The sequence below is a fragment of the Ixodes scapularis genome, unplaced genomic scaffold, assembly GCF_016920785.2.
Source record: "Ixodes scapularis isolate PalLabHiFi unplaced genomic scaffold, ASM1692078v2 PGA_scaffold0__279_contigs__length_252992795, whole genome shotgun sequence".
In the NCBI taxonomy this organism is placed as follows: Eukaryota; Metazoa; Arthropoda; class Arachnida; order Ixodida; family Ixodidae; genus Ixodes; species Ixodes scapularis.
In genome coordinates, this window is record NW_024609835.1 from 8283463 (window position 1) to 8310515 (window position 27053).

Consider the following 27053-nt stretch of genomic DNA (forward strand, 5'->3'; position numbering starts at 1 on the left):
ATTTAGTTTCTTGTCTCCGTGCCCGCTGGCTTGCCCGTGGAAACCGTAAAAAAAGGTGGACACTTAAATCTGATTGCAGCTGGGCCCCTTTAACAATGCATATCTTTACAAAGCTTGAATGGACCATTTTAGAAACTTGGTGGTTCAGGAGAAAAAGCGTTGAAAAAAACAATGACGAAAGAAGAGGCCAAAAGAAGACCGGACACTTTATGCATATCTGTTTTGTAATGATTTGGTCTTTTCCTGTTTCCCTCAGTGCTTTTCTTTTTCTCTTTTGTAGTGCTTTTTCTTTCTTTGTTCAAATGGTGAGAGAAAAAAAACGCAAGCAAGCTGGTGAACTAAGAGATACAATAGTAAGGGTGCAGGCGAGCTGGTGGATGTTAACCATGTTGAATATACCTGAGACTGGGGTAGAAAAAACATAAAAGTCGAAGAAACAGAACGGGACAGGACGACGTTGAGACGTCGTCCTGTCCCGTTCTGTTTCTTCGACTTTTATGTTTTTTCTACCCCAGTCTCAGGTATATTCAACATGGTGAACTAACTCTACAATGAAAAAAATAATTCTGAAAAAGCGGACAACTACGCTAAGCACGAACAAACCACAAAATGGAACTTCTGGACAGGTATAGCGCCGTAAACATTTCTGCTCTCAACACTGGTGAAAACCGGAAAATTTTGCGCGCCTTCCTCTTTCCGCGCATGCGCTCTTCGCGATAAGTCTGCAATTTGGCGGGAAAAGGTTCGCTATCTGGCGGTCTTGCCGTGTTTTCGCCGTGCTGGTTGTTGTGTGGCTGGACCTTTAACTTTACTGGATACTTCTCGTGAGATTTGATCACCATGGATGTTGCCGATCTCCGCACGGGACCGGTGCACGTGAAGGATGACATCGGTGATCGGTGCCAGAAGTTGTTTCAAGACTTCCTCGAAGAGTGAGTACTGCTCGGCGGGCTTTAAAAATGGCAGAGACAAAGGAGCGTCTTTTAACCGGCCTTTCCGTCCTCGGCGTGCTTCATCGCTTTTCTGTTTGCCTTGCTTATGACTTGCCGTAGTTCGCTGGTCCTTTGCTATCTAGTCATTGCAGCGAAACTATCCCCAGGAGGGTTTGAGACTTCTCGTCAGAGTTGTCCTTTGTCCCGAGTATCCGTCCGAGACGAATCCCGGTGAGAAGCTCACCGGAGAAAAACTCGCCGCAAAACCGGCAAATGCGGAGAAAGGCTCACGGGCCTTTGAGCGTATGCGGAGAAAAGCTCACCGATTTTTTTCCCCCCTTTTCATATGGAGGTTGTTGGAACATGCGTAACATATATCAATTTATTATCATTAAAATTCGTCAGCTTTGTAAAAAGGATGCCCTTTCTTGTAATGTTTGTCGAGCTTATTTGCGTATGTTAGTCCCAAATTAAGAATTGTGGGTGTTTTCTATTGTTTACTCTCTCTAGGCAACGAAAGCCTAACTGAAAACTTTATGAACTTTAATAACACGAAAAAGTTATTAATATCTGCCTAAAACCTAAAAAGCAAAACTGTAAATGCCGAAAATCCGAAAGCGCATGCGCAACAGCGCGGTGCCTGAAATTCTCTTTGAAGATTTTGTTAACCTTTGAAAACAAGGTAGAACGGTCAGTAAGATATATCGAGGTTTCTTTCTTCTATGAACATGCACGTTTCCTAGCCGTTTCTGCTGGTGTTCCCACGCCCTTGTGTGATAGTGCCCTTCTACGGTGAGCCACCCCATGACCTTCAGAGCTGCACATTGTCACCGTTGTTACTCGTGACCTGTACAACAACTAGACTTCTGCAAGGTAGCGAGTTGGTAAACGTTACACATGATGAAAACCACTCAAGGACAAAGACGGAGTAAAGACAACAAACACAACAGGACGAAGCTGTTCTTGCAACTAAAGTTTTAGTAGTGAAAATAACAAAGAGAACAGCGTAGTCGTCACTGATTAAATCAACAAACGCCTGCTCCTCCATCAGGCACCCCACAATCTTCGGAGCTAAAACAGTTCACACGCTGCTATTCATATTAGCTCGCAAAAACAAACCTCTTTAGCTGACAGAGCTACCGACGGCGCACTGTCAAGCTGTCAGCAAATTGTTGTATTTTTAAGGGTGTCCAATGTTCTGACTTTATACTTGCGGCATCATTTATATACAAAATGGGTGATTACTAACTTCTGAAGATTTAGTAAATGTGCCCAATGAACTTCAAGAATACAACACAAAAGAGGACAATTATTTTTAATGAAGTGACAAATTCTATTTGTTAAATTGCCACGGGTGGTGCACTATCCGGTAAGTTAAGAAAAAATTAAAAAAAATTGGTGAGCTTTTCTTTTGTGAGCTTTTTTCCGCCGCCCGTCCGAGACGTATCTCGGACGTAACAGAGCCAACTTTTGAAGCCGGCTTTCTTGATCGGGCGTCCTGGTGTTAGCCAAGTTTTCTCCCAGGTGTCAAAACAACAAGAATGAGCCGAAGTACGTGGACGACGCCAAGAACCTGGTGAAGCCCGAGCGGAACACTCTCGAAGTGAGTTTCGCGGACATCGAGCGCTTCAACCAAAACTTGGCGACTGTCATCCAAGAGGAGTATTACCGGTGAGTGGAATTTGTTTTTCCTCTTTCATTTGGGTTTGCCAGAGCGTGGCGTTGATTGCTGCTTCCGTTTTTCAGGGTATACCCGTACTTGTGTAGAGCTCTTCGGAACTTCGTCAAGGACAGAGCCGAAGTGAACGTCGACAAGGAGTACTACGTGAGCCTGACTGACGTGGCTACGCGGCACAAGTGAGGGACCTTCTTTTTTGTCTATGCCGCCTAGGAGATCAGGCAGCCAGCTGAAGCCCCTTGTTTGTTGGTCACGAATTTGCAGCCACAACGGAGATTAAATAAGTTTGGAGCACGCGTAGCCAAAACACGACGGACTTAAGCCGCCAATGAGCGTGTGCCGGTGGTGGTCCTGCAGGTTATACGTCAAAGAGTACTAGAATTCGCATTAGTTTAGGGGCTCTCGTCGCCTTTACACCAGGATGAATTTGAAGAAGCTAGGTGAAAGCTGTTAATTGACCCGTGTTTGGTGGCACCAGAGTCTAATGGGTGATGCACAATGCCCTCGATTCTCCTCAGGGTGCGTGAGCTGACGACGGCCAAGGTGGGCTCTCTGCTTAAGATCAGCGGCCAGGTGGTGAGGACGCACCCTGTGCACCCGGAGCTGGTGACCGGCACCTTCACCTGCCTTGACTGCCAGACGGTCGTCGGGGGCATCGAGCAGCAGTTCAAGTACACCCAGGTGCGTCTCAAACTCTCGGTGATGGCCGTTCCCTCGTTAGTTGAAGACGCTCCGTTCGGTCTGCCGACACTGCGTCGATCAAGAATAGGTTGCCGGCGTTTGGCAGCAGCTGCAATGCACTCTTGGTATTATTCACTTCCGGTTCGTAGCTAGCAGCCGACGCAGCATCATGGCGGCTACGGAAGTGTGCAGCGGCGTAGACTTTCCATTGTCCCAAAGGGGGGGGGGGGGGTGCTGCGCGTTTCCTTTTCGCCAGAACTGGAGATTGAAGCTAACGAGAGCACGCTGGGATTCCATTTCCCATGTATTTTGTCAATAAAGGCAACGTCGGCGTTATTTTGTTTACATGCCACTATAGAAGTCGTTACATGGCACGTAAACAGCAACTTGGTAAGAATCATGGTCCGGGCCCAAAGGGGGGGGGGGGGGGGGGGCTCTGCCCCCCCACCCCCCCTTGGATATGACCAGAGGGGGCACAGGCCCCGATGCCCCCCCAAAGTCTACGCTTATGGAAGTGTGTGTGGGTGTTGAACCTGATCAGTTCGAGCCACTTCCTCTACTGCTGGGTGACTTACGGATTTCTGAGCGTCTAAAGTTACATCTACGGATGCATTAGTAGGAATCAATACGCAGAAGCAGCAAGAGCGGCCACGAAAGCGTGGAGCGAGTGCGGCCGGCAGCAAGCTGCACTTGCGCTGCGCCTTCCGGATCTTTGCATGAAAACTTGGGCTAGGTTAGCTATTCTGTTTCCCTTTTGAGCCAGCGTTCTTCATTGCCTATTATTTTTGAAGGTTACGTTAGGTTGCATCACCGGCTGAAATAGGCGCAAATGTACGCTGTGGGACGCGGCTAGCTGAGATGCCCAAGCGAACCTTTGGCATACTTTTGTTGCACGATTGGAAAGAAACTTTTGTTCAGAAGTTCAGTTGGACGACATCGGATTATGCGAGAACGCTTGCTTTTAAACACTTGTGTGTTTATTGTACTTCAGTTAGGTTGTCCCCTGTGTGCCATGTCTCTACCCCCGCATATTTAAAAAAAAAATTATGTTGAGTAACGAAGCATGCATAACATGCACCGATTTTGAAGTGGGCTACGCAGGGTCGCATGACCTCTTTATTATCGGTCCAGATATAGGTTCCGCCTGCTTGCTTTTGTTTATTTATATTATAATGAACTGAGAGTCAGGTTTATGTGGTTGATATCTATTGGCTGAGTTTCAAAGAGTGTTCTTAAGTTATTCCACAACGTGAAAAGCGATCAGGCTATAAATCTTGAAAGCCCATACACCGGAATACATCCCAGAGTAGCTGCTGTCGATGAACTGTTCTGTGGACGAAACGTTGCGCGATGAATTGATTGCGTGCAATATCGCAGGCAATCTGACGTCTACAAGATCGCATCCCGCGTTCTTGCAGATGACGCAAATGACAAGCCGTGCTCACCCCTTCTGGGATTAATTGAGACCTTGTTCTGGGTGCCAAGAGTCTGTTCAAAATCGTCATTTCACGCAGCTCCAACCCGAAGAAAGAGAGAACACGTTGCGCTGACCTGTAACAAAATGGGCCGTGCATAAATGGGCACCGGTGCTTGGCTATCACGGGTTACTTTGCTCTGTCCTTCGGTTAACAGCCGTGACGGCCCATCGTTGCTTCAATTCTTTGTTCCACGGGAACCAGAACATCTGCCTTTTATGGCTCGCATTAGAATAACGTACCGCGGAGCAGTGAACCATTTTCACCGCGAATGCTGCACGGCCACCACGCCTAGAAGGGCTCTCGGTACAGCTGGACGAACGACGACTGGCACCGGGCGAACCGGAAGCGTGAAGTCACGCGACGCCTCGTCTCAGATGACGAAACTTCAGGCTCAAACGCCGGTACCCCATTGTTCAGCTGTAAACTGATACCTATAGATACCCAAAATAAATCTTATTTTTTGTGCATGGTGTCGGGAGATGGTGACTGGGCACTGCCTGATAAAGTTTTTTTTTGCTAGAGTCGCATATTTGTCTAGAAAACAGTTGAAACAAGCTCAAATTAAAATCGAGTAAAGATGTGATGTGTTTCAGAGACTCGCTTCAACAGCAAGGATCTCGAAAAGTCGAGCGATCTTGGCGGTAAACCTTTTCGCCAGTCCCGCGGGGTGCGTTACAATCCTGGCTGCTCGCTAATTTGTGTCGGTCGTTTCTAGTTCTTCTAGTCGGTGGATTATATATACCTCGGCACGGGGGCCGCAAAAGCCTGGGGGGGGGGGGGGGGGGGGGGGGGGGCGGTCGGGGTCCGTCTTTGTGCGTCCTGACCGAAGCCCCGGGTGCGCCGCAGCCGACCATCTGCAGGAACCCCGTGTGCAACAACCGGACCCGGTTCCTCCTGGACACCAACCGGTCGACCTTCGTGGACTTCCAGAAGGTGCGGATCCAGGAGACGCAGGCCGAGCTGCCCCGGGGAAACATCCCCCGCAGGTGAGACGCCGGGTCGGTCCTTCGTCCGTCTTCGGCATAGTGGCTTCTGACCTACGCAAGGGCTGTCCAAGCATGACACTGCAGATGCCGCACGTGACGAAAGTAGGGTTCACTTCTCTCAAAAAATGTGAGCATGTGCATTTGTTTTTTAGTTTGGACATCAACTATGTAAACAATGCGGCTTTTCTTCTCGCCTCCTCGCCGTCGTCTCTTCCCCTTTCTGGTTTTCGGGAGACTAGGAATCAATGACAACGGTGGAGGCCTCGACGACAGCCGGCAAAGCGAATGGACGTCCGGACCCACCCGATAAGCACGCTCTCTGTCCAAGGTCGCGATCCCGGCAAAAGTGGATTGTAGTACGGCATATGCCATTGTTAGGTTAGCACAGCAGGGTAGCACAACTGCTGCCAATGAAGAAGCAGCAAAGGTTGGTGTGGAGTTGGGCCACGTTTCTCTGCCTTTCCTGGGTGCGCAAACACACACACACACATCACGGACACATCGACACTTGTTTCCGCAAATGCACATTCCCAGACAGTCGAGTGAGTTTGTCGCGACGGTCCTTTTCGTTCGGGGGATATCCTTTTATTTCCCCACCGAGGAGAAGCGTTAAACTGTCCTCATTTCCGCTGCGTCGAAGCTCGAAAACCATATGTCGCTGGCTGAGCCGTAAAGGATGCCACGCCTGATCTTCTTCGATGGGGTCGTCCCTGTCTCCGAAGACGGTCTTGGAGCCGGACAACAAAGCAGCTTGTCTAAGGAATATTTGCCTACACCCAAGGGCGTAGGCTTAGGCGCTATAGACGAACATGCTTTCTCCCCCCTCCCCCACCCGCCCCCCCCCTTCCCCTTCTCCCAGTGGATGACCGGATGGGCCGTTTCCGCTGATAATGCGCAGACTGGCGAGCTCTCCTTGAAATCGACAATCTGGGGCAAAGGTCACCGAAGTTCCATTCTCAACACCACGCAGCCCTTGAGGCATGTGTTTTAGCACGGTGCACAATTTGCGGTCGCGTCGTGCCCTCAGGACCGTCGAGGGCCGGGCAAGTCGCCCGGAACTCATCTTCCACTGGTACATTTTGCGCCTTACGCGGTCCGACTTGGTTAGAAGGAGTCTGGGAATAGCGAAATATTGGATATGACAAACTTGTTCGTTGCAGGCTCCTGCCTCCATAATCTCAACGCGATTTTGCCGCACTTTTGTAGAACAAACTCGAAGCGGCATATTTCCCGACTAAAATTGTCTGGAACCTGTGTCGGTCGCCGTCATGACAGCGGCTTGTACGAGCGCCAGCAAGGACGACCGGCAAACGCAAATGTCGCCGTTGCGTTGCCCCGACCTGTGGCTGCCGGAGTTTTCGTTGAAGCCTGCGGAGCGAGCTGCAACGGAGCGGGTGTCTACTAGCCGTATAACCCTTGCTGCTCTTGCATCTTAAAAACGGCGGCGAACCGCAGCATTGTGCAGTTGTGACGTCATTGGGAAGAAGATGGATAGGACTAAAAGCACCAGTTGGAGGTGCGTTCTGGGCACCATAGTGCAGATGGTTCACTGACGCAGAGTTTTAGCTAAAGTCGACAATGACACAATCTTATGGAAATAAAGCTCTCTATATCGCATTTTACTACTACACTATCGCATCATGTGTACTCTTTCCCTTCCAAAGCTGCAAATATAGAGACTTTTTGGGAGATACTAAGCCTTTTGACTGTTCATACACCAAACAAAATAAAGGCAGTCTCTGTTAAAGGGACCATGAAATGACTTTTTTACTTTCGCCAAATAACTTTCAGATTAAACCTTCAACGTTCACTGAACGCTGAACAGGCATCCGCTTTCGTTTTGGTTTATTAACTTCTACACGAAAAATTCTTGAAATGTCGAGTTTTTCTTCCTCTCCAACTCACCGCAAAACAAGCCGCGGCGTAATTTTGCCAGTTGTGACGTACTGTGGCACCGGGCAGTAGGAGAATGGGAGCGTTAGCGGCGAGCTGGCAGTGGGCCAGCAGGTTTTACCACAGGATTTTACTGCGCTGATGGCACCCATGCCACCGACTGAATAGGCACCTCTCATCACCATGATAGCCATGGACACACCGCAGCTGAGCGAAATTCAATGGACCTTTTTTGAGTAAGGAGCGCCCTCTGGGGAGTTGTATGCAAACTACAAATGAAGAGCAGCCCAACATGCCTCCACCCATCAGAACACATTGGCATCGCACGGTTGTGTCGGTTTTCAGTGCTTTTTATACCCCATACTACCGATACTTAAAATCAAAGTGTCAAAATACACTATGTGCGAAGATAGATGCTGACAATGTTGCTGTCGCCATTTTTGCAGGGCACCGTAAACGGTGCTTTGCAGAAATGGCGACAGCAGGAGTGTCCGCAAGCGCAGAAGCTTACTGGGAAAAGGTCCATTAGATATGTCATACTACAGCGACAGCATGGGAGTGGTCCCATACGCTGGTACGAAGCGCAGCAGGTCGTTAGCACGACAGCCGCTTCCCCGCCGCCCTCAGCCGTTTCCATGGAATCTCTAAAAAGAAGGGGATGTGCTGCCACTCACTGGTGTAGTAGAAATTGCACAAAGTTTTCTATGGGCTCAAGCCTTATTAACTTTTATTTTGTCAGGATAGGCTCTCAGGGCAGGGTGGATGAAAATAAGAAAAGAAAAAGATGTAGTACGCCGTATTGGACAATCACGACTTTACTAATATAACAAAATCTCCTCGCCACACGCCTTTTCTATGATTGCAAAAGACAATGTAATCTTAGTAGCAATATAGCAACATAGAAATTGATTTCGTGATCACATAGACGTTGCGAGAGTTCAGGAATGCTAACACTAATCACTTTTCTCGGGTGATGAAAACGCGTCGAAATTCGAATCCCTCATACACGCCTTTAAATACAGTACACACCAGTAATATCTTGAACTTGAGCACACGCATGGAGTGCACAAAATAAAAAATCCGGGCGATGTTCGAGGAGACAAATGCTAAGAAAGCACCACTGTAGTCGGAAGTGAAGAAAGACGACAGCACAAGCGTCTTTGCCGTCTTGAGAGTGTCGCCACAACATCGCCGCACGAGAAAATGGATCTTCCCTTCTAGGACGTGCTGGGTTATCGTCGCAACACACGAGGAAAATCACTTAAGGCGCGTTCCCACCGGCGATGCAATCTAGTCGCGCGATAACTTTCATCGCAAAAGCGACCATCGCGGGCAAAAAGCGACGCGATTTGAGCAGTCGCTTCTCGGCCCGACTTTTTTGTGATGCGATCTAGTCGCGCAGCGGCTGAGCCAATCAACGGCATTCGGAGCGGAGTTTTCGAGAAACGACTCGCCAACGAAGGCGTTGGACTTGCTCATCGCACACGCCGGTGTGACCATCTAACTTTTTTTGCGATGCGATCTAGTCGCATCGCGCGACTGCTTGTATCCCCGGTGGGAATGCGCCTTTAAGCATAGCGCTTTACGTGAAACGATGAGCTTCCACCACGCCGACCGCGTCGACGATCACCACTGACGCCATAGTTCTTAGCAGAGCAAGGACCGGCGCAGGCGCCAGTATTACCTTTCTCTTGTTTTGTTTACCACTTGATAGATGGCGCATAGCTCCGAGTATTATAAAATTCTGCAATTTCCGTCACTTCGCTAATTATTCAACATAATGTGGATCAGAATATTCTTAACAAAACTTTTAAGAAACATTCGCTGGCTATTTATTATTTATGATCGCGGCGCTGGTGAGGTAGGCTCTTACCCAATAGGCGACGTGGATTCGGCTGACATGCTGCGATTCCGCGGATGCATCGCAGTGAAAAGGCAGAGAGCTTTTGAAGGAAAGAATGTGTAAAAGAGTCCGCTTTTCTAAAAGTTCTATAGCACTTTTTTTTTACTCCCTATTTTTTGTGTTTTGGTTTTCTTTTCACACCTTTTATGACGTACGGGGGTGAAATTTGATTTCAAAATCGCTTTATGGTTCCTGTAACCAAAATTCTATGCATCTCCTCGGGCTTCCTTTTTTCCTTCGAACCATAAGTGTCTCAATACGTGCGATTAACTTTATTTTGTGACTCGGCGGGATTAAATTTGGGGCGCCACAACGCCATAGTGTGGTTGGCCAAAGAACTATATGTTTTGGTTTTGTTTTATGCTTTCTCCCAAGCTGGTGAGCTATTGCTACTAAATCTCTGCATGGCAGTGGCACTTTTTGTGAGAGACTAATTTTTATGAATGTTGCGACTTATATATGTGAAAAATTTATTGTGTAAATGTAACGCCCCATGATAATAAATACATAGCATACCACTCCCAAGCGTGAAATTTTGTGCCCGCAAAACATTGTTAAAACCCACATTTCATAGAAAATCTCAAAAACTTTCAGCCTGCACAAATAACGTTGTTTGGCATACTTGAAACTGACAAATAACATCTTTAGAATTCATCCCGTTTTTTGCATCAAGCTTGACTGCTTTGAACTGTAGTCGGTTACAAGTCAAGAAGGTAGGAGAAGCTCCTCCCACTAGCGCGATGCGCCCGTTTCAAATCCATCCGCAGTCGAAAGAAGAGTTCACTGGAAACGTCCCTTCTTCCGCTTCAATGAATAGATATTGGCTACAGAGAGATGCCAACTTGTCTCCAACCCCCGCTTTTTAAGAGAGCGACCTTTGTATTCATCGGAGAGGGAACCGAGCCCCTGAGAGTCGCATTTGTTTCCATCGGAGGGGGGAAACTCTAATCTCCCTCTTGTGGCTTCCACAACGCTAAGGCAAAGCCGAAAGATAAATCAAATCTGTACAGGAAGGCAAGACTCTCCTCGCGCGTTGGCCACGACGTCACGGAAACGATGGGATGCGGAGGTGGCGGAGAGATATATGAATCTCTTTGAGGGGCATTTGCCGCTACCTTCTTGACCTGTAACTTACTATAGTGTGCTAAAGGAAACAGCTGACGTGTCGGCATTTCGGTTGTCTCAATGTTCTCGGAAAGTTTGTTCGGAGTCAATGTCTTTTGGTCGTAATTATTGCTTTGCTTTCCATTATCTTTTACCCAAGTCATCTTATGAGGTGCTTTGTTTATTCATATTAGGGCTGGGTGTTGATTAAAAGTTTTATCCTGAATAATCACCACCCTTTCTTCGATTATTAAATCGGTGAAGGTTATTTCTATGCATAATGTTAAAAAAAATTCAATTTTTTTCTTTTTTTCTTTGCTGATTACGTGATAAATGGCTCAATATATGATCTGTATTGTTCATCAATCTTGATGGGTAGCTAAGAATAGTTCAGATACACTTGGAGACTGTTACTTGAGCTGCATAAGGCAAAGAGGTTCGTTGATATTCTCTGGCAAGAGCGAGCTCCTTTGATTGTTCACAACAGTCTCTGCTGCGCTAAACAACCACTTGAACGGTGTTGAAGTGACCGGGACACGTATCACCTACACCTTGTCTGGAGTCACAAATCACGCCCCTACAGTTTATTTTAGGCTAACATTTGACCTAAAGTTTGGCTTTCATACAGGTGTACTTGTCCACGTCTGCATGGTGAGAGGTTAATTTTTACCTTCATTTGGTTCTCCAAAATTGTACCGATTAAAGCATTAACAAATTAATTAGTAGGTTAATCAATCAATTGCCCAGCCCTAATTAATATATGTGTGAAATGTTTCTCACCAGGCTCGTAGCCAGGATTTTGTTTCGGGGGGGGGGGGGGGGGGGGGGGGGGGGGGTCGGTCGGTCGCCGCCCATGACAAAATGCTGTATGGGGGGAGGGGGGAGAGGAGGTCCCAGCAAAATGGAAGATTTCGGGGGGGGGGGGGGGGGGGGGGGGCCTGTTTCTCGCATAATAAAACTGTTCCTTTTCATAGGCATGCTTTCTAGCGCAAGGTTCTCAGCTGTGATTTCTTAAAGTATCGATGCTCAATTCACATTAAATGTAGTATATTCGATTCGCAGTCCACTTTCAATAAATAATCATTTTGGATTCGCAATAAAAATGTGATATTTGCTTACCCGCACACACTCCTCAGGAAGGCAGACACGTGGCCATTGTTTATGAATGGCATACAAATTGACTGAGTAAGACTAATATTGGCTTCATTGCCATTATTTATGCTTCAACTTGACATTGGCCCTCCCAAATGTTTTTTTATCTAAAAGTTCTAATATTTTGCAGGGATGTCCTCCACACAACACTGTTAGTGCAAACAAGCAAATGCCAGTTTTTTTTGTTATTCTCAAAGAATCAAAAGGCAGTCATAAAAATTACTTTCGTGGTGAAAATCGCGTCTCTAAGTGAAGTAAAATGCAAAAAAGGGCACAACCTTATGTTTGCGCTGACAGTGTGGTACAGTGTACTTGGGCACCAATAATTAATAGCTCCACTTTGAGTTCAGCTACTGGTTCCAAGGACTCTATGTTACCTCTGGAAAGTCAGAGAACCTGAACAACTGTTTGTATTAGAGGCATATAAATGAGGCATCAAGTGGATCAAGTGCTTAACAGCCTGTCAACAACAAAGTAGTAGAACAAAAGACTTTGAAGGTGGTGCAGTAACCTGTTTTGATGACTGCACATGCTATCGAGTCAACATACTTGCAATGTTCCCCTAATCACGTTGATTGAGCCGCGGCATTTTTAGCTGGCCTTGCACTCGTGGCCGACAATACCTTGGGCTTCCTGTTGCCGGTGGCTTGGGTCGCACTCGCGATAGTTCTAGACACACTATTTGCCAAATGATTCCCCACCTGTCCACGGTTAGTACGTCCCCATGCAAGTGAACGGGTGGCGCTCCTTTAAGGGGCGGCCAAACCGCTGCCCCCCCAAAATTTATGGGTGGTGCTTCTTCCCTGTCCAGTGTGGAGGTGGTGGTGAGGGCAGAGGCTGTGGAGGTGGCCCAAGCCGGGGACCGCTGCGACTTCACGGGCACCCTCATCGTGGTCCCCGACGTCGGACAGATGGCCACCCCAGGTCGGTCCTCTTCGCAACAGCCCCTCTTGGGAACAGGGTTGGGGCTCCGCTCCCACCTACGTCGAATGGTCGACCCCTGGAATGACTTGCGCGCTAGAGCGCAGAAAAGTTGACCTGAAAACGTATGAGGTTAACGTTGCGGAAGTTCGACGACTGTAGGTACGATGAGACGTCTTTGTAACAAACTTTGTTTTCCGCACATACTGTAGGGAACCTCCTTGGTGGGCCTTCTGTCTGTGCATTTTCACCACTGTTACTTTCATGTTGTCTGGTGTGGTTGAACAGCAATAGTGCGTCTCTATCTCGTTTGACGTGTTTGCTTTCATGGCTCTTGGGTTCAAAAACTGCCACCTTGTCTGGCCACCCTCTTTCTTTTTGTTTCTTTCCCCTCTTGGGCTCTGTGCACTTGCCTGTTCTTGCTTGGATGGGCATGATCTTGTACTCGGCGGGCTCAAATTGGATTCAGGTTTTTCCAATTTCCAATTTATTGTACTTTTTTTTGTTAATTTAACATATCTCAAGTTGCTTGGTCAAAGCATTATATGAGGGGGGATACAAAATTTGATGCCACAAAATACAACATGCACTAACTCACTTATTACACACACACACACACACACAAAAATATCAATCTAAAGAGAAAAATGAAAAACAATAGCAATATTTATAAATGCAATACAGGGAAATTCACACGCACACGTGCCTGATTTCTGGGTACCATAAAGTAATAAATCACGTGATATTTTGAATTTTGTTCTATCTAATTTCCACAACGTTATGGGGCGGAGAGTTCCATTCGGAAATGGCAAGCTGCAATGGGGGGGGGGTTGAGAAAGTAATTGATACGTCATTTTTCTGAGCGAATTTCATGAGGATGATCATGTCCCTTTTGTACACATCAAGAAATGTACAATACATTTGTTTCTATTTACTTTTTTTTTGGGAATGTTTTTTTTTTTGTCTAACTTTGCCTTGAGAGATTATTTTTATTTGTTTTTTGTTTCATCCCTATCTCGATGTTAATTTTCACGTCTCAAAAATATTTCAGTGGGGTCATTTCTACCATACTTTATCAGAATTACCTACTGCTCTTATTTTTGTGCATGTCTGTGTAAATTCCACCCTTCCGCTGGAACGCCACAGGGTAGCAGCCGTGCAGTACGCTGAAGCTTGTAATTGTGCACCGAGAAAGCTGCACTCGTGGCATGCGCACTTCATGCTTTACCTCGTGGCACTGGCGTGCTTCAGAACTTCACACCAGTGTGTAAGGAGCAGCAGTGACGCACGGGAGTCTCTGGCTAGTTTCATGGGCTCAGAAAGCTTGCTAACTTTACTCGGTCAACGGTTCTTTGTGACAGTTAGACAGTTATAGGGAGGCCCATAATTTTAGATAACAGTTCCGTAAAAAGAATATAAACCTCTATATTGGAATAGATACAGTAGCTGTCCACAGCCGCGAAAGTCCACGTGGAATAAATTGCTACGTGAGGGTGGCTTCCTGCCTCATCTAGATGCCCCCGAAAGTATTATAGGCTTTTACTTCTTTCCAGATTATATCCTTTTCACCACAGTCCCCCGAAAAACATATAAAAAAGGTTCTATGTGTTAGTTCGATATATTGTCACGAATGACAATTGATGAGGTGACGAAAACTGAAGCAAACTAAACGTTTAATGGGGCGAACTTGTGCCCAAAACAAAATTGGAAAAGGTTAGCGTCGCAGGGTCGGTGGCGATGAAACAGCAGGATCGAACGCTGGGGCGAGACTGACTCCGACTCGCCACGCAGAGCACGTTTTGTGGCCGCGTCGGTTTCTGGAATATTCGGCCTAGAACGTTCGGCGCGTAGAACGTTCCGACCTCAAACAAGCAACAGAGTTCTCGAATTTATCAGAACGCGACAATATTATGTAGTTTGCGCGCACCATTGTCCGTCTGCAGCTCAGAAGAAGTTGTCATCGTCGCCGTCGTCTGCTTGCCTTCGCGTTGCGGCAGGCGCTTGAATTGTCGCTCCTATTATTGAAAAAGGCCATTGCACACTACCCAGCCGGCGCATGCAACATTCAGAAGTTTAAAGGAGCTTCTAGCTCACCAGAATTCAGTGCTAGATGGGCATTTTGTGAATGTTAAGTAGAGTCGCCGACCAATTATTCAGACTAAGCAGGGTCCGAAAAAATGTTGAATAATAGAGCAGTACGAAAAATCAGTAGATTAAAAAACCTGCCTTTATTACGTCTAAGCAGGCTTCAAAAAGCCATAAATAGTGCCTTGCTTCAGGTTATGCCTACGCGCCTTGTTTCAGGTTACACCTCTGTTTGCGTTCGGCAACTTTCTGTTAACTTGAGAATCGCTGCCTTGTTTTCTAGCGTTATGGTCGAGTACTTTCCGTGCTTCTTAGCGACACATCATGACGACGGAAGAACAGATGGGCAATGAATGTTTAAGCCCAGCATGGTCCGAAAACAAAATTCACCGAAACGAGGTCAAGATGAGGCGCAAGTCCACGACTGCAATTGCGAATTAACAAAGCAAAATGAAAACAGCAACGATGACGATAATGACTCGCAGCTAGAAAAAAACAAAAAACATATAGTGTCACCTAGCGGTAGGACTTAGCAGTACTGAATTAGGCCTGCCAAACCAAGCCAATCCATGTGCAGCCAACATAGAATTCAAAATGGCTGTTTCGCTGTGGTGTTTCCCGCTGATCACCCATGACGATCTTGTCCGAAAAATCTAACGTTCGGATTCCAAGCTCTCTGAAACATCAGTCGTGGATATGCACTACTATTTCTATCGGGTAGGTCATGGTTCCTGCTTTAGGTCCGAAATATCAAACAAGTTTGAATTATCGGCATCCGAAAAATCGGTCGGCGACTGTGTAGAGTATTTACCCTGAATTTGCTGCTCTGCAAGGAAGCTTTGGCGGGGTAGTTTTCGAGACTTTTTGCGAACACAACTGATGCTTGGTACGTAAGAAGTTAGCAGTAAAGGAAAAAGGAATGAGATTGTCTGGGTACGCCATTTTATGCACTCCAGTCTCGGGTGTTCATTGCTCACAAATCCTTGCCCGTGTGGTTGCCTCTCGGTACTGAAACCGTGGTCCAATCACTATGGTTGCACGATTCTTAGAGTAGCGTGCCACTTTTACAGGAACCAACACATTTATTCAGTATCAAAACATGCAAACGAACAAATCAAGGCAGATCAAGCAACATAGTTGGCATAGGACACAAGGCTTACACCAGTCAAACTATGAAAACAAGCACCTGCACGGCACTTCTGAAAGCGCATACTTGTGACAGTTATTTGCTGCAAACTATGTCAATTCAGAATATCTTCATCTAAACTCCTTGGTGCACGTGAAATGACTTGTACTCATAAAAACAGGCAAGTTCTATGAACTACACAGTGTAAAACTGGTCGCTGCATACGCCGGCACCCATATTCGTTATTGTTTGAAACAAAAGTGAAAACGACGCTCTCACGATATTTCTTGAACCAATAATTATTCTATATAGATCGTTCTGCAAGCATAAAAAAAAAGTTGAATAAAAGATTATTGCAACTCAGAGAAGCAATTTTACAACAAACATTCTACATATCAATCATCTCTAACCAAAAATGAGCCGAGAAATGGAGCGTAACGCTCCTAGGCGTGGCCTAGAGTGGGCTAACCGCAGGAACTGAGTGAGCAACCAGTAAATGCTACCGAAAAACGTTTTTTTTTAGGGAAAGGTTGATTTTGTTACATACAAGTGCAATTGAGGCACTTAAAACTATCTCTTGGGATGGGGTCGAGTTTCCTTGGGAGCGATTCCGGAACATACTTCCATTTCGTGTTTATGTGCCCAAATACAAGCCTGTTTCAACATCGCTTCTAACTCGAAAAATCTGTCTTGCGACGTAAATTTCGAGCTTGAAAAGATTTTAGGTGTGTAGCATTTATAGCTCTTGGCGCTTACATTCTCGTGAGATCTAGTCACGAAGATGACGAAGTAGTACTCACGTGACAGTATCGATGTGACAGTCTTACGTCACAGCACAAGGTCGCGTGCCATCGTATGACACCGTGGCTCCAGGTGTCACGTCATATGACCCGAAGACACGTCATGTGGCCGTAACGTGTAACGTCGCGGTACACCGTGACGACGGGCGATGCCGTGACTCGACGTCGTGACCTCATTTGGCACTGCGAGTTAGGTGACCTGACGTCGGGTTATGGGGTCGCATGATTGTGTGCTTTTCGGTTGGCCACGTGGCACTGTGGACTATCTGTCAGGTGGCACTTTGATGTCACATGATGTTACATTGTGGAAGACGTATAAATGCTACGCATATAGAGTGTCTGGGATATGGCAAAGAGACGGGCATTTTTATTAATTTATTTATTTCGATCAAGTTTTTTTTTGCAGCACGTGTGTACTCTTGAGGCAGTTAACAAAAGAAAAGTTTTTTGGGGAGTTTCCTGTCCTCTAGGGCAGGCTCTTGGAAAGAGTGCCCATTGGTGAATGCTGTGTGGCGTGCCCCCAGGCCTGCGGACAGAGAGCAGCTCCCACCACAAGGGGGGCATGGAGGGCTTTGAGACGGAAGGTGTCCGGGGCCTCAAGAACCTTGGTGTTCGGGAAATGGCCCACCGGCTGGCCTTCCTGGCCTGCACCGTGGAGCAGACCACCCCCAGGGTGAGTGGCTGCCTCAGAGAAGGGCTTTCCAGAGCTTGGTGTACCTTTAAGACGCGTGGCACAGAGCCGATTGAACTAATCTTGTCCGCACCACACCATCCCTGCCTCACTCGCCACGGGAAAACGTGGAAGCCTGCTTGTAATAGTATGTACTCGGGTAAAATTGTACAAATACAAAGATGCAAAGATGAATGAGACAGAAAGTACTGACTCGCAACTAGAGATTTTGCCGTAAGCGAGGAAGGAAAGGAAAGAAGAAAACACCCCGTTCCGCACCTTTGCATGACGCATGTGCATCCAGCACCCTACCCCCTGATCGCCGATCGCCTTTGGACGTCGCCGTTGTCAACTTCGGGAAATCTATTTCCCCGCACGACAACGTCCCCCATGGGTCAACGATGCAGTCGTTCTCCTGATGTAGATGTACAGTAGGGCCGTCCTCGTGCTTTTCCAAGATGGTTCTAGCTCTGTATGTACAGTGGTCACCAACTTGCCCAGCTGTTACGCTCATAACACGCTCGTCTGGAATTCGAGCTTGTGCCGCGCTCATTTCCGTCGTCGTGGCGTCGTGCTGCGAGGAAATCGTCGGGGAGGACGCGTAGGAACAAGGCAAAAGACTGTTCTCCCCGCCCGTTGCAGCTGGGAGGCAAGGCAGCCGCCGCGGAGGAGCTGAGCCCGGAGATGATGAAGAAGCAGCTGACGCCGCAGCAGTGGGACCGCATCTACTCCATGAGCCAGGACAAGAACCTGTACCAGAACCTCATCTCGAGCCTGTTTCCCACCATCCACGGTGGGGCTCTTTGCTCTGCCACTCAGGTCGCATCCATGTCAGAGACGAGCCATTCAGAACCGTCGGCGGCTCGCTCGAAGCGTGCAAGGCCGCCGGTCGTATGCATTTGCATTGTATTGCTGTTTTGCGAGGGCCATGGAGGTGCCGCTTGTTTTAAGCCCATCGCTTGGGACTAATGAGTACCGGTCTTTTCGGAGCTGTAGTAACCGACGAGAACGTAGGAAGGAGCTTGGGTCGTCCCCCTCCTGCGCTGTCTTTTACCCGTTAGGACTGCTGTCAAGACTGGTTATAACGAAGTGAATGGGAATCGGAAATCACTCCGGTATATTCGCTATTTCGTTATAACTGACTTCGGTTATAACGAAAGTCAAAAGGGAATGGGAAATCGTGATCACTTCCTTGTAGCTGCTATTTCGTTATAACCGACTTCGTTATAAGCGGTCTCGACACAGTACAGGGACTTCATTACCAACAGCGCCGATACTGGAATCTGCAATGCATTTTCGAGCACTGTCTTTTGCTTTTGCGCAGCAAATCGCATAAATCTGCGGGTTAACTTTTTTGAGATAAAGATAAATTGGACGACATTTAATTAACAGCTAATTCGACTTTAAGTTTTGTCATTTGGAGCTTTAGCTTTGCCGTGCCTGATTGCTACAGTTTAGATAATATTATGCCTCCATCTGGAGCACCCAACATTGGTGTCGGTCGCCTACGTCTCGGCCGTCTGTTCATTTTTCCGACAATTATGTTAGCACTTTCTGCGGGCATGGAGCAGCGTCTATACGGCTCTGACAAGAATTTTCCCTCGCTGCGAGCCGGAGCCCGGCCTGTTTCACAGCGGTCAAAATGTCAGTCGCACTATGTTAGGAGCCTTGGACGCTTCAAACTCGTGCACCTTCAGTGAACTCGACCTTCCTTGCTCGGTCGGTTCCGAAATTGTCCGTTGGGCCGCCCCGATCCACCACGTCCCGTCTCCGCAGGCAACGACGAGATCAAGCGGGGCATCCTGATCATGCTGTTTGGAGGGGTGCCCAAGAAGACCGTGGAGGGTACCACCCTCCGGGGGGACATCAACGTCTGCGTGGTGGGGGACCCCAGCACTGCCAAGAGCCAGTTCCTCAAGTGGGTGCTCCGCTTAGAAGTCTCCAATCCCACTGTTTTCTTCTAAACCTTTGTGCTATAGTCCATTTTGTTAGTTTGTACATGTGAAAGCAACAACGGGCTTTGCTTCGTTATTACTCAAAATTTTTATTCCCACAAGAATTACTACATCTGTTTTGCGCAAACAACAGGTTTCTGATTGGAAAGTTGTTCCATCTAGCCATTAGTCAGTTGTTTCTTTTCAAAGGGGACTTCTGAACTCTCTTGCGAAAGATGAAAAGGCTAATGGAATAGTAACTGCCTTAGCCGAGATGCCTCGGTGCCTAATATATTCGGTCGACTCGGGTACCTTATGCGTGGCTTGCATTGACGTCGCATCACCTGTCGTTGTGGTGGCCTTACTGCTGAAGACATACCTCTACAGCAGACATTTCACACCAGGAATTTTGCTTTGTAATCAAGAACAAGTAGAGATGACCACTAGCATTGTGCGAGGATGTCTCGTGCAAGCCATGTTTTCATTCAAATTTTCAGTTAGTTTGAAGTGTGGGTATGATTCTGTTAATTCTGTGTCCAATGCTGTAAAGGCAGGATGAGGGTTCTTCATATTCTTTTCTTATTTGTTGACATATCTCATTTAAAGGGCAACTCCACTCAATTCCAAAGATTTCAGGATAACGAGCGATTTTGGATTAAAAAGTCCCAGTAGAAGACAGTACGTAATATGCTTTGCGAAAAATGGGATATATATATATATATATATCCCATTTTTATGGGATATATATATATATATCCCATAAATTTATGGGATATAGAGAGTGAGCAAGCAGAGGGTGCGACGGGGGTCGTCATTCTCTCTCTTTCCTTTTGACAAAAGATGGAGGAAGCGAGCAGCCAAGTGGCACGGCGGTGCACGTAACTTCAAGGATGCTAAACCAAGCAGTTCTGCCTGTCGTTTGCACCATTCTCTTTAGCCCTAAATTGATCTCTTAATTGTCTGTACAGACCTAGAGATGTCTCGTCACAAAATATAAGAACTCCTCAATCCCGCAAAAAGGTGAAAGGTCAGCGAGCGCAAAAACTGTGTCGACAGTGGTCGAGTAAATCTTCTCGAAATTAGAATGGTGACGCGCAGAGTGGTGCCGCACCAAGTTTTCGGGGTTGGAACCACAATGTTCGGAACCCCAAAAAGGTTGGGGAGACAAACGACTGCTTCCCGTCGGGCGAGGCACCACCCTCCTCGGTGCGGGTTGGACGTTCTCGGCATCCTCACACCCGCATCCTCTGTCCCCAGGCAGGTGTCAGAGTTTGCGCCCCGGGCGGTGTACACGAGCGGCAAGGCGTCGAGCGCGGCCGGTCTGACGGCGGCTGTGGTGCGCGATGAGGAGTCACACGAGTTCGTCATCGAGGCCGGGGCCCTCATGCTGGCAGACAATGTGAGTGGGCAAACCTAGAGGCAGTCGTCTTGAGGGTGTGATTGCGGTGCTGTTTCACCACGAGTATGGCGCCTGGAATGCGACTGGTGCATTTAGAGTCGTATTCTGCCCATGCATCCAAAGTTGTTCCAGAAGGGCAACAAATGTCGTCCCAAACACCAGAGTGCTATGCCGTCGGATTTCTGGATTGTAATGGTTGGTCATAGAAGGCAGAAAGTACGAGCAAATGCGGGCACCGCCGTCGTCGCGGTTGCCTAATTGCCGGGTGCCAAAGCTTCGGCGAAGAGTCGAGTTGGAGGACGAGCTGCAGCAGAATGGCTGTCTGCCAAATCCACCATCGCAGCTGTGACACTGCAAGATAGCGGCCGGCAACAGCCCAAACCCCTTTTCACGTCGTCGGGCGGAAATGGAGGGAGCACATTTTTGGACGTGGTAAACGCATCAGTTAGAGCTGCCATAACTGCGAGGGGAGCAGAAGCTGCGAAAGCTAGGACAATTTAAGCGCGCCTGCTATGCATGCATGCTCGTGAAGCGAAAGTATCGATCGAGACTGCTCGCTCGCTCTCATAGCATCAGTTTCACTCTTCTACGATACAACAGGGTCTGGTGCCCATTTGCATGAATCGGTGCGGTCCCTATACAAGTGCCGCGTGTATCTTGCTTGTGCAGGGCGTCTGCTGCATTGACGAGTTTGACAAGATGGAACTCAAAGACCAGGTGGCCATCCACGAGGCCATGGAGCAGCAGACCATCTCCATCACCAAGGCCGGCGTCAAGGTACACGTGCCGCGTTTTCCGGCTCAGCAGTTACGAGCATGCGCCGTCTTCGCTGGCTTTCGTGTGCGCCGTTCGTGAGCAAGGCTATTTGCGACTTTACTACATTCCGTCGGTTCCCATAGATGCTCGCTCGCGAAAGCTGAACCGCCTCTCCACCAAACATTCATCGGTGATGAACCCAGACCATGTTCTGGGTTTTGTGTTGGCGCTTGCCCTTAACGCAAAATTCGAGAAATAGCATGGGATGTCCCTATTCGCTGGGGGCCGAGTTCCGTCAGCAAACGTGACGCGGCTTTTTCCGCTTGCCTCGGAGCAAATTCGTCATGGTTACTGCCTATTAGCCACATTCATTGCTAGTGAATGGTGCAGATCAAATCACAAAGAATGAGCGGCAAGTTTGACCCGTTTTAAAAATTGTTTTACAATTTTGGCCTTTCCTTAGCCTACAGAGACGCGGTAACCGTTGGCGTGGCAACGTCTCGCTACTTTGAGACTCTGAGTAGATTTTCTTGGCTCGATCGGACGAGCATTCGTGGCATGTTACCTGTAGCTAAAAAACCAGTCTTCAAGTCGCTCTAGCTCAGATCTAAGTACAGCAGCTGCTTGCAGAGCATGCTCGCCTGCATTCCTCTCAGTTTTGGCATAGTTGAAGGCCTAAATTTTCAACGACAGACGGTTAACGCAGCACACAAATGCCCAAAACAATTTGGGAAGGCACGACAAATTAGAGTGCTACGGATTGGATGGTTTTTGTCTAAAATGTGCTGACAATATTTATACTGATTTTAGATTGTCCTTTGTTTTGGCTGGGTTGATTTAGGTTTACCTTAACTATCATTTGTAAACAAAAAGTACTTGTTAAGTGCACTCTTTACTCAGTGCAGTGCGCATTGGTACGCGACGCTGTGCTGCGTTGCAAAATCCCTATTTTATACGCCAGCGGCGCCAATCTCGTTGCTTTTGGGTCGCCCAATATCTTAGGGGCACTCAAATGTTGGAGCCCCGTATTTGAAAACTCTCTGTTGTTTCGTAGACTGTCAGCAGCCTGCAAGAAAGGCCGCACCATACGCTGCGTGGCTATAATGTGGCACACGCACGAGAAAGAAATTTTCCGCCATCTTCGTTGTGACCAAATTTGACTGCATCAAAGCCCACATTGCCCAAAGGGTATGAAGCTCTGACAGACTGAGTGTGATTGGCAGGCGACGCTGAATGCGAGGACGTCCATTTTGGCTGCGGCCAATCCCGTCGGAGGACGCTACGACCGCACCAAGTCCCTGAAACAGAACATCGCCCTGTCGCCTCCCATCATGTCCCGCTTCGACCTCTTCTTCATCCTGGTCGACGAGTGCAACGAGGTGAGTGCAGCTGAACGCCAGATAGGTATACGCCACCGTTCAAACGGGATGGCAATAGATCGCGGTGCCGTTTTAGATGGGCTGATCATTGTATGAGCAAAGTTTGCTAAATTCTATGCATTTGGAGGGCCTTTGGGATATACCAAAGAGACTGGCAATTAGTATTTATGAGAAATATACACCATCAGCACACATATGTATGCTGCTTCCACACACGTTGATGATTTGGATTGAAGTATGCAACCTTAGTCACTGGCGTATTCGACAAGACAGGCTAGTTTATCATGTTCACGTTACATATTAGTTCAGCTGTTATTAGTAAGTGCCAGTGATTTGAAACCACTAATTTCAGTGGCTTAACTTTGTGCAGCTGAAGCTTTTATGGAATCCACTAACCGCTCCATAGTTGCGACAAACATTTCCCACTGTGTCGCTTACGAGCAGTCTTCATTATATACTAGATAACCTTAGGCGGCACATGCTGTGCCCTGGTCCTGATTCAGCATCTCGTTTTTGTTCATTCCCTATTCCCATTTTGCGAACGTTTCTGTTTTTGGCATTGGTGCGGACGAGCAACATGTCTGTTGTCTCGTTGTCTCGCTCGTCGACGCAGGTGACGGACTACGCCATTGCGAGGCGGATCATCGACCTGCACTGCCACAACGAGGACAACCTGGAGAAGTTCTACAGCCACGAAGACATCCAGCGCTACATCCAGTTTGCACGCATGTTCAAACCAAAGGTGTGCAGCGCATGCTCCCGCTACTTTATTGGACGGACGTGTCGTGCTTCAGGCTAATCCAAAAAGATTTTGTTTCATCCACTCCTGCCTGGCGGCATTATCGGTCGTCGCATTCTATCTGATCATATTTTTGTGGTCTGCTGAAATCGGATAAGTTGGGCCACACTTGAACGACGTGTTCACGAGCTACGCTAGCCAAAGGAAGGTAGTCCTGCACATCTGCCGCCTCCGCCATTTTCTTGCCGCCATTTTCTTGTGGTGTGCAAACGGTCGAAGGGAGAAGCACACCCCAAGGCGCGCTGACATGCGTCAATTAGGTGGTATAAGTGAATGTGCAACTTCATTGTTCCTGCCTTATACAGAACATTTGCAATAATAGGCCAGTGGCGACTGCATCATGTGCAGTCACCATAAAAAAAAAAGAATTGAGATTTTTGTGAATCAGGTGCTGTCAAACGCCTTCATAACAAACACCTCAACTACAAACATGCCCGTTTAACGAAGTAGAGATTAAGTTTAAGTTTTTTAAGTTTTAATGCGTTATTATGCCCACTGCTACAATTATTTTATGAGTATTCCTGTTTACAAGCAGAATACATGATGCCACAAGGCATAAATGACTACTGTTGTGACTGTTTTAAACTAAGTGACCAACTGACGTAAATCATCACACTCGAGCAACGCGCGGCACGAGGGCTGTAAAACGAACGTGGCCATTGCCACGACCGCTGATGTGTTGTGTGCCCCCTTCCAGTCTTCGGCATACCTAAATAATTTGTTGGTTTTCATCCGTGCCTTGAGCTGGCTCAACATTTCTGATTACCATAATATACCAAGGGGGCACCAACTCCACTTTCACTGAAAACTGGGTCAGTCCAAACATGGGCACTTGTTCGGTAAAATCACGTGCTTAACATGTAATTTGCAGAATTCCCAAGTTGGGAAAATGTTAATAGTGGGTGCTTGATCAAAGTGGGCGCTTATGCACCGCAGTATTTTACGATAGGACTCTTTTCCCCCTTCCACATACTTTTGTACTGATGCCTTCTTTCATTACTCCCATTTCGTTTGCTCTTCATTTGCTTTGTTTCAATGTTACTAAATGTAGCGATGTTGTTTTTATTTGCTTAACTTTGATTGCACGTTTGATTCTATTAGATAGTGCATCAGTGCCATGTGTAATGCGGGAGATAGAGGCAAGAACGAATAGTTAGTGGCACAGGGGCGGATACAGACCTCCATTTTAGGGGGGGCGGTTCCTTGGTGTAAAACGGTGGGGGGGGGGGGGGGGAGGCGAGGAGTGTTTATATTTTTTGTGGAGGTATCGTTTTTACTTAACTCTGATAACATAATATAGATCTTGAGAGCTTTTGTATCGGTTTACCTGTCAAGGATGAACTCTTTGAATTAAAACCTTTCGGGTGACCACGCTAGAGGTAAGTATCTCGAAAATTGTGGTGACACTATCCTTTCTGAAACTTGGGTTTCAGACCGACACTACGTGAGCAGTCGATTTAGGGCAGCTTAAAGACATTGCCTTGGAGACATTCTGGTTGAAGCTAGTGCTCAACTGCTGCGGCAACGGGAAGAGCGGCTTAAATCAGCGGAGCGAGTACGTTGCAAAGAAGCGACAAAAATGGCCCGGCGGCTTCAACGCTGCTCGCGGCGTCAAAACACTGTTGACGCAGCGAGCGAAACGAACGCTGCCATGCAAGTTCGTCAGTTGTTCGCCGTATATTTGGAATGTCCAGAGCGCAGCACATGCGGCATTGCCAACCCACACTCGTGTTTTCGCGTGTTCTGGATGCAACTCGAGATAACGAAAGCGAATAATTGTTAATATTTTTGAAAGCATGTTGCGGTTCGGCAATTATATCTTTTGAACTTAGGCAATACCTTAAACCAGCAATGGATCCTTCCAAATGATATTCAATTGCACTTCGTCTGGATATTTTCTGTATCAAAGGAACACTTACTTGTTTCTGGGTAGTTAGCTCATTCGTCAGGGTCGAGAGGACAGGTGCAGAGATATAATAGGGCAGAACGGTTGTAAGGTCGGCGAATCTCAACTGGGCTAAAGGCCGATTACGACTGCAGCATGGATGTTTGGGAGTCGGTGTTCACTCAAACGGGCACAGGCACCGTCTATTTAATTTATGTATAGCTGCATCTTTGAAAGGGCTCGTTTTCCCCAAGTCCGTTCGACACACACATATTCGCTCCCGCAAAGCCGCGCGAAAGCTCTGCCGTCAATCCACAGAAGCCGCGTTTAACTGGAAAAGACGGCGCCAAGGGGAGACAAGGGGTAGCGGGCGCCTTTCCTAAAATATGTCCCGCCACCCTAAGTTGAAACGGCATTGTATACAAATAAATGCCTACGGCGTCGGCTTGAGGACCCCGTGTAAGCAGCCTCCAGCCTTTAGAGTGCTCATACCGTTTATCTTTTTTTTGTTAGCTTGCCGCCACGGGAAGTCGTACGGCAGGCAGTATGAAGCCAATTAGAGGAAACATCTCCCCCTTCTGACGCTCGTCGGCTTCTTTCTGTATTCCGCGCTGCGGCGCTGATCCTCAGTGAGGGATGGAGGCGAGGACGAAAGCGGCCTTATGTTTAAGCCAAGGTCGTGGGGAAGTCCGGAGCATCTTCAGGAGAAGCTTAGACCCATACTACACTGTACCTAGAGCATTTGCTTCCTCTCTCAGTTGAGAAGAAAAGCAATTGGTCACCTGGTTGTACAAGCTGCATCCCCCCCCCCCCCCCCCTGGAACGTCTCCTCCCGGTACGTCCCCTCCCACTTCCTTTGGCAATGAGCACACCATGCCAATAAAATACCTTTAGTGAGCCCGTGGGCGACAGCATCTCAAAGCAAGCCAAAAAAGACATGGCAAAAGACAAGCCCAGAACCACAAAGAAACCATCAAACGAAAAGTGATGAAAAGGCGGCCGCTAGAGAGGAAGGATAATCCACTACCTTTGAGGAATCGTCTGCGTCTGGGAGCTTTCAGGGCACAAATTTTTCGCAGACAACCTCCAAAGAAAGAGAGGGAGACAGAGAGAGAGAGAGAGAAAGGGGACTAGATATGTTGAAGGTATTTTCCCGCCGTGCTCGACGTGCTGGCCTTGTTTGGAAGTGTGCCTGCAGTCGAGGACCCTGATATTTGGTGCGCCTCCCCACTGTCTCTCCACTTCGAAACTCCCGTTCCTGTCGGGAAGACGTACCGTGACCTTGACGGAGATAAACCCCACTTTGGAAGCGCCCGGCAGGCGCGTCCACCCACCGCTGTTTTAATCTTTTGTTTCTCGCGTCGATTGCTTACGTTTTTTCTTCAGCTGACGAAGAACCCCGGGAAGGGGGGGGGGGGGTCGTCTGGCGAGGCGTTTGGGGGGGGCGATCGCCCCCCCCCCCCCCCCCCCCCCCCCCCCAGGATCCACCACT

The 27053-nt window shown here is 47.8% G+C and overlaps 1 protein-coding gene across 1 annotated transcript in view; it reads left to right on the forward strand.

Moving 5' to 3' along the window:
- Positions 1–689: 689 nt before the first annotated feature.
- The window catches only part of LOC8052956 (DNA replication licensing factor MCM6), a 37673-nt gene continuing 11309 nt past the window's right edge, over positions 690–27053 (forward strand). The window contains exons 1-13 of the mRNA XM_029973726.4: positions 690–932; positions 2457–2603; positions 2679–2789; positions 3129–3291; positions 5616–5755; positions 12619–12731; positions 17264–17412; positions 18052–18202; positions 19186–19327; positions 20601–20742; positions 21412–21519; positions 22722–22877; positions 23491–23619. Of these exons, the coding sequence (XP_029829586.2) occupies positions 841–932; positions 2457–2603; positions 2679–2789; positions 3129–3291; positions 5616–5755; positions 12619–12731; positions 17264–17412; positions 18052–18202; positions 19186–19327; positions 20601–20742; positions 21412–21519; positions 22722–22877; positions 23491–23619 (1743 nt within the window). The 5' untranslated portion in view covers positions 690–840. The remainder of the gene's footprint in view (positions 933–2456; positions 2604–2678; positions 2790–3128; positions 3292–5615; positions 5756–12618; positions 12732–17263; positions 17413–18051; positions 18203–19185; positions 19328–20600; positions 20743–21411; positions 21520–22721; positions 22878–23490; positions 23620–27053) is intronic.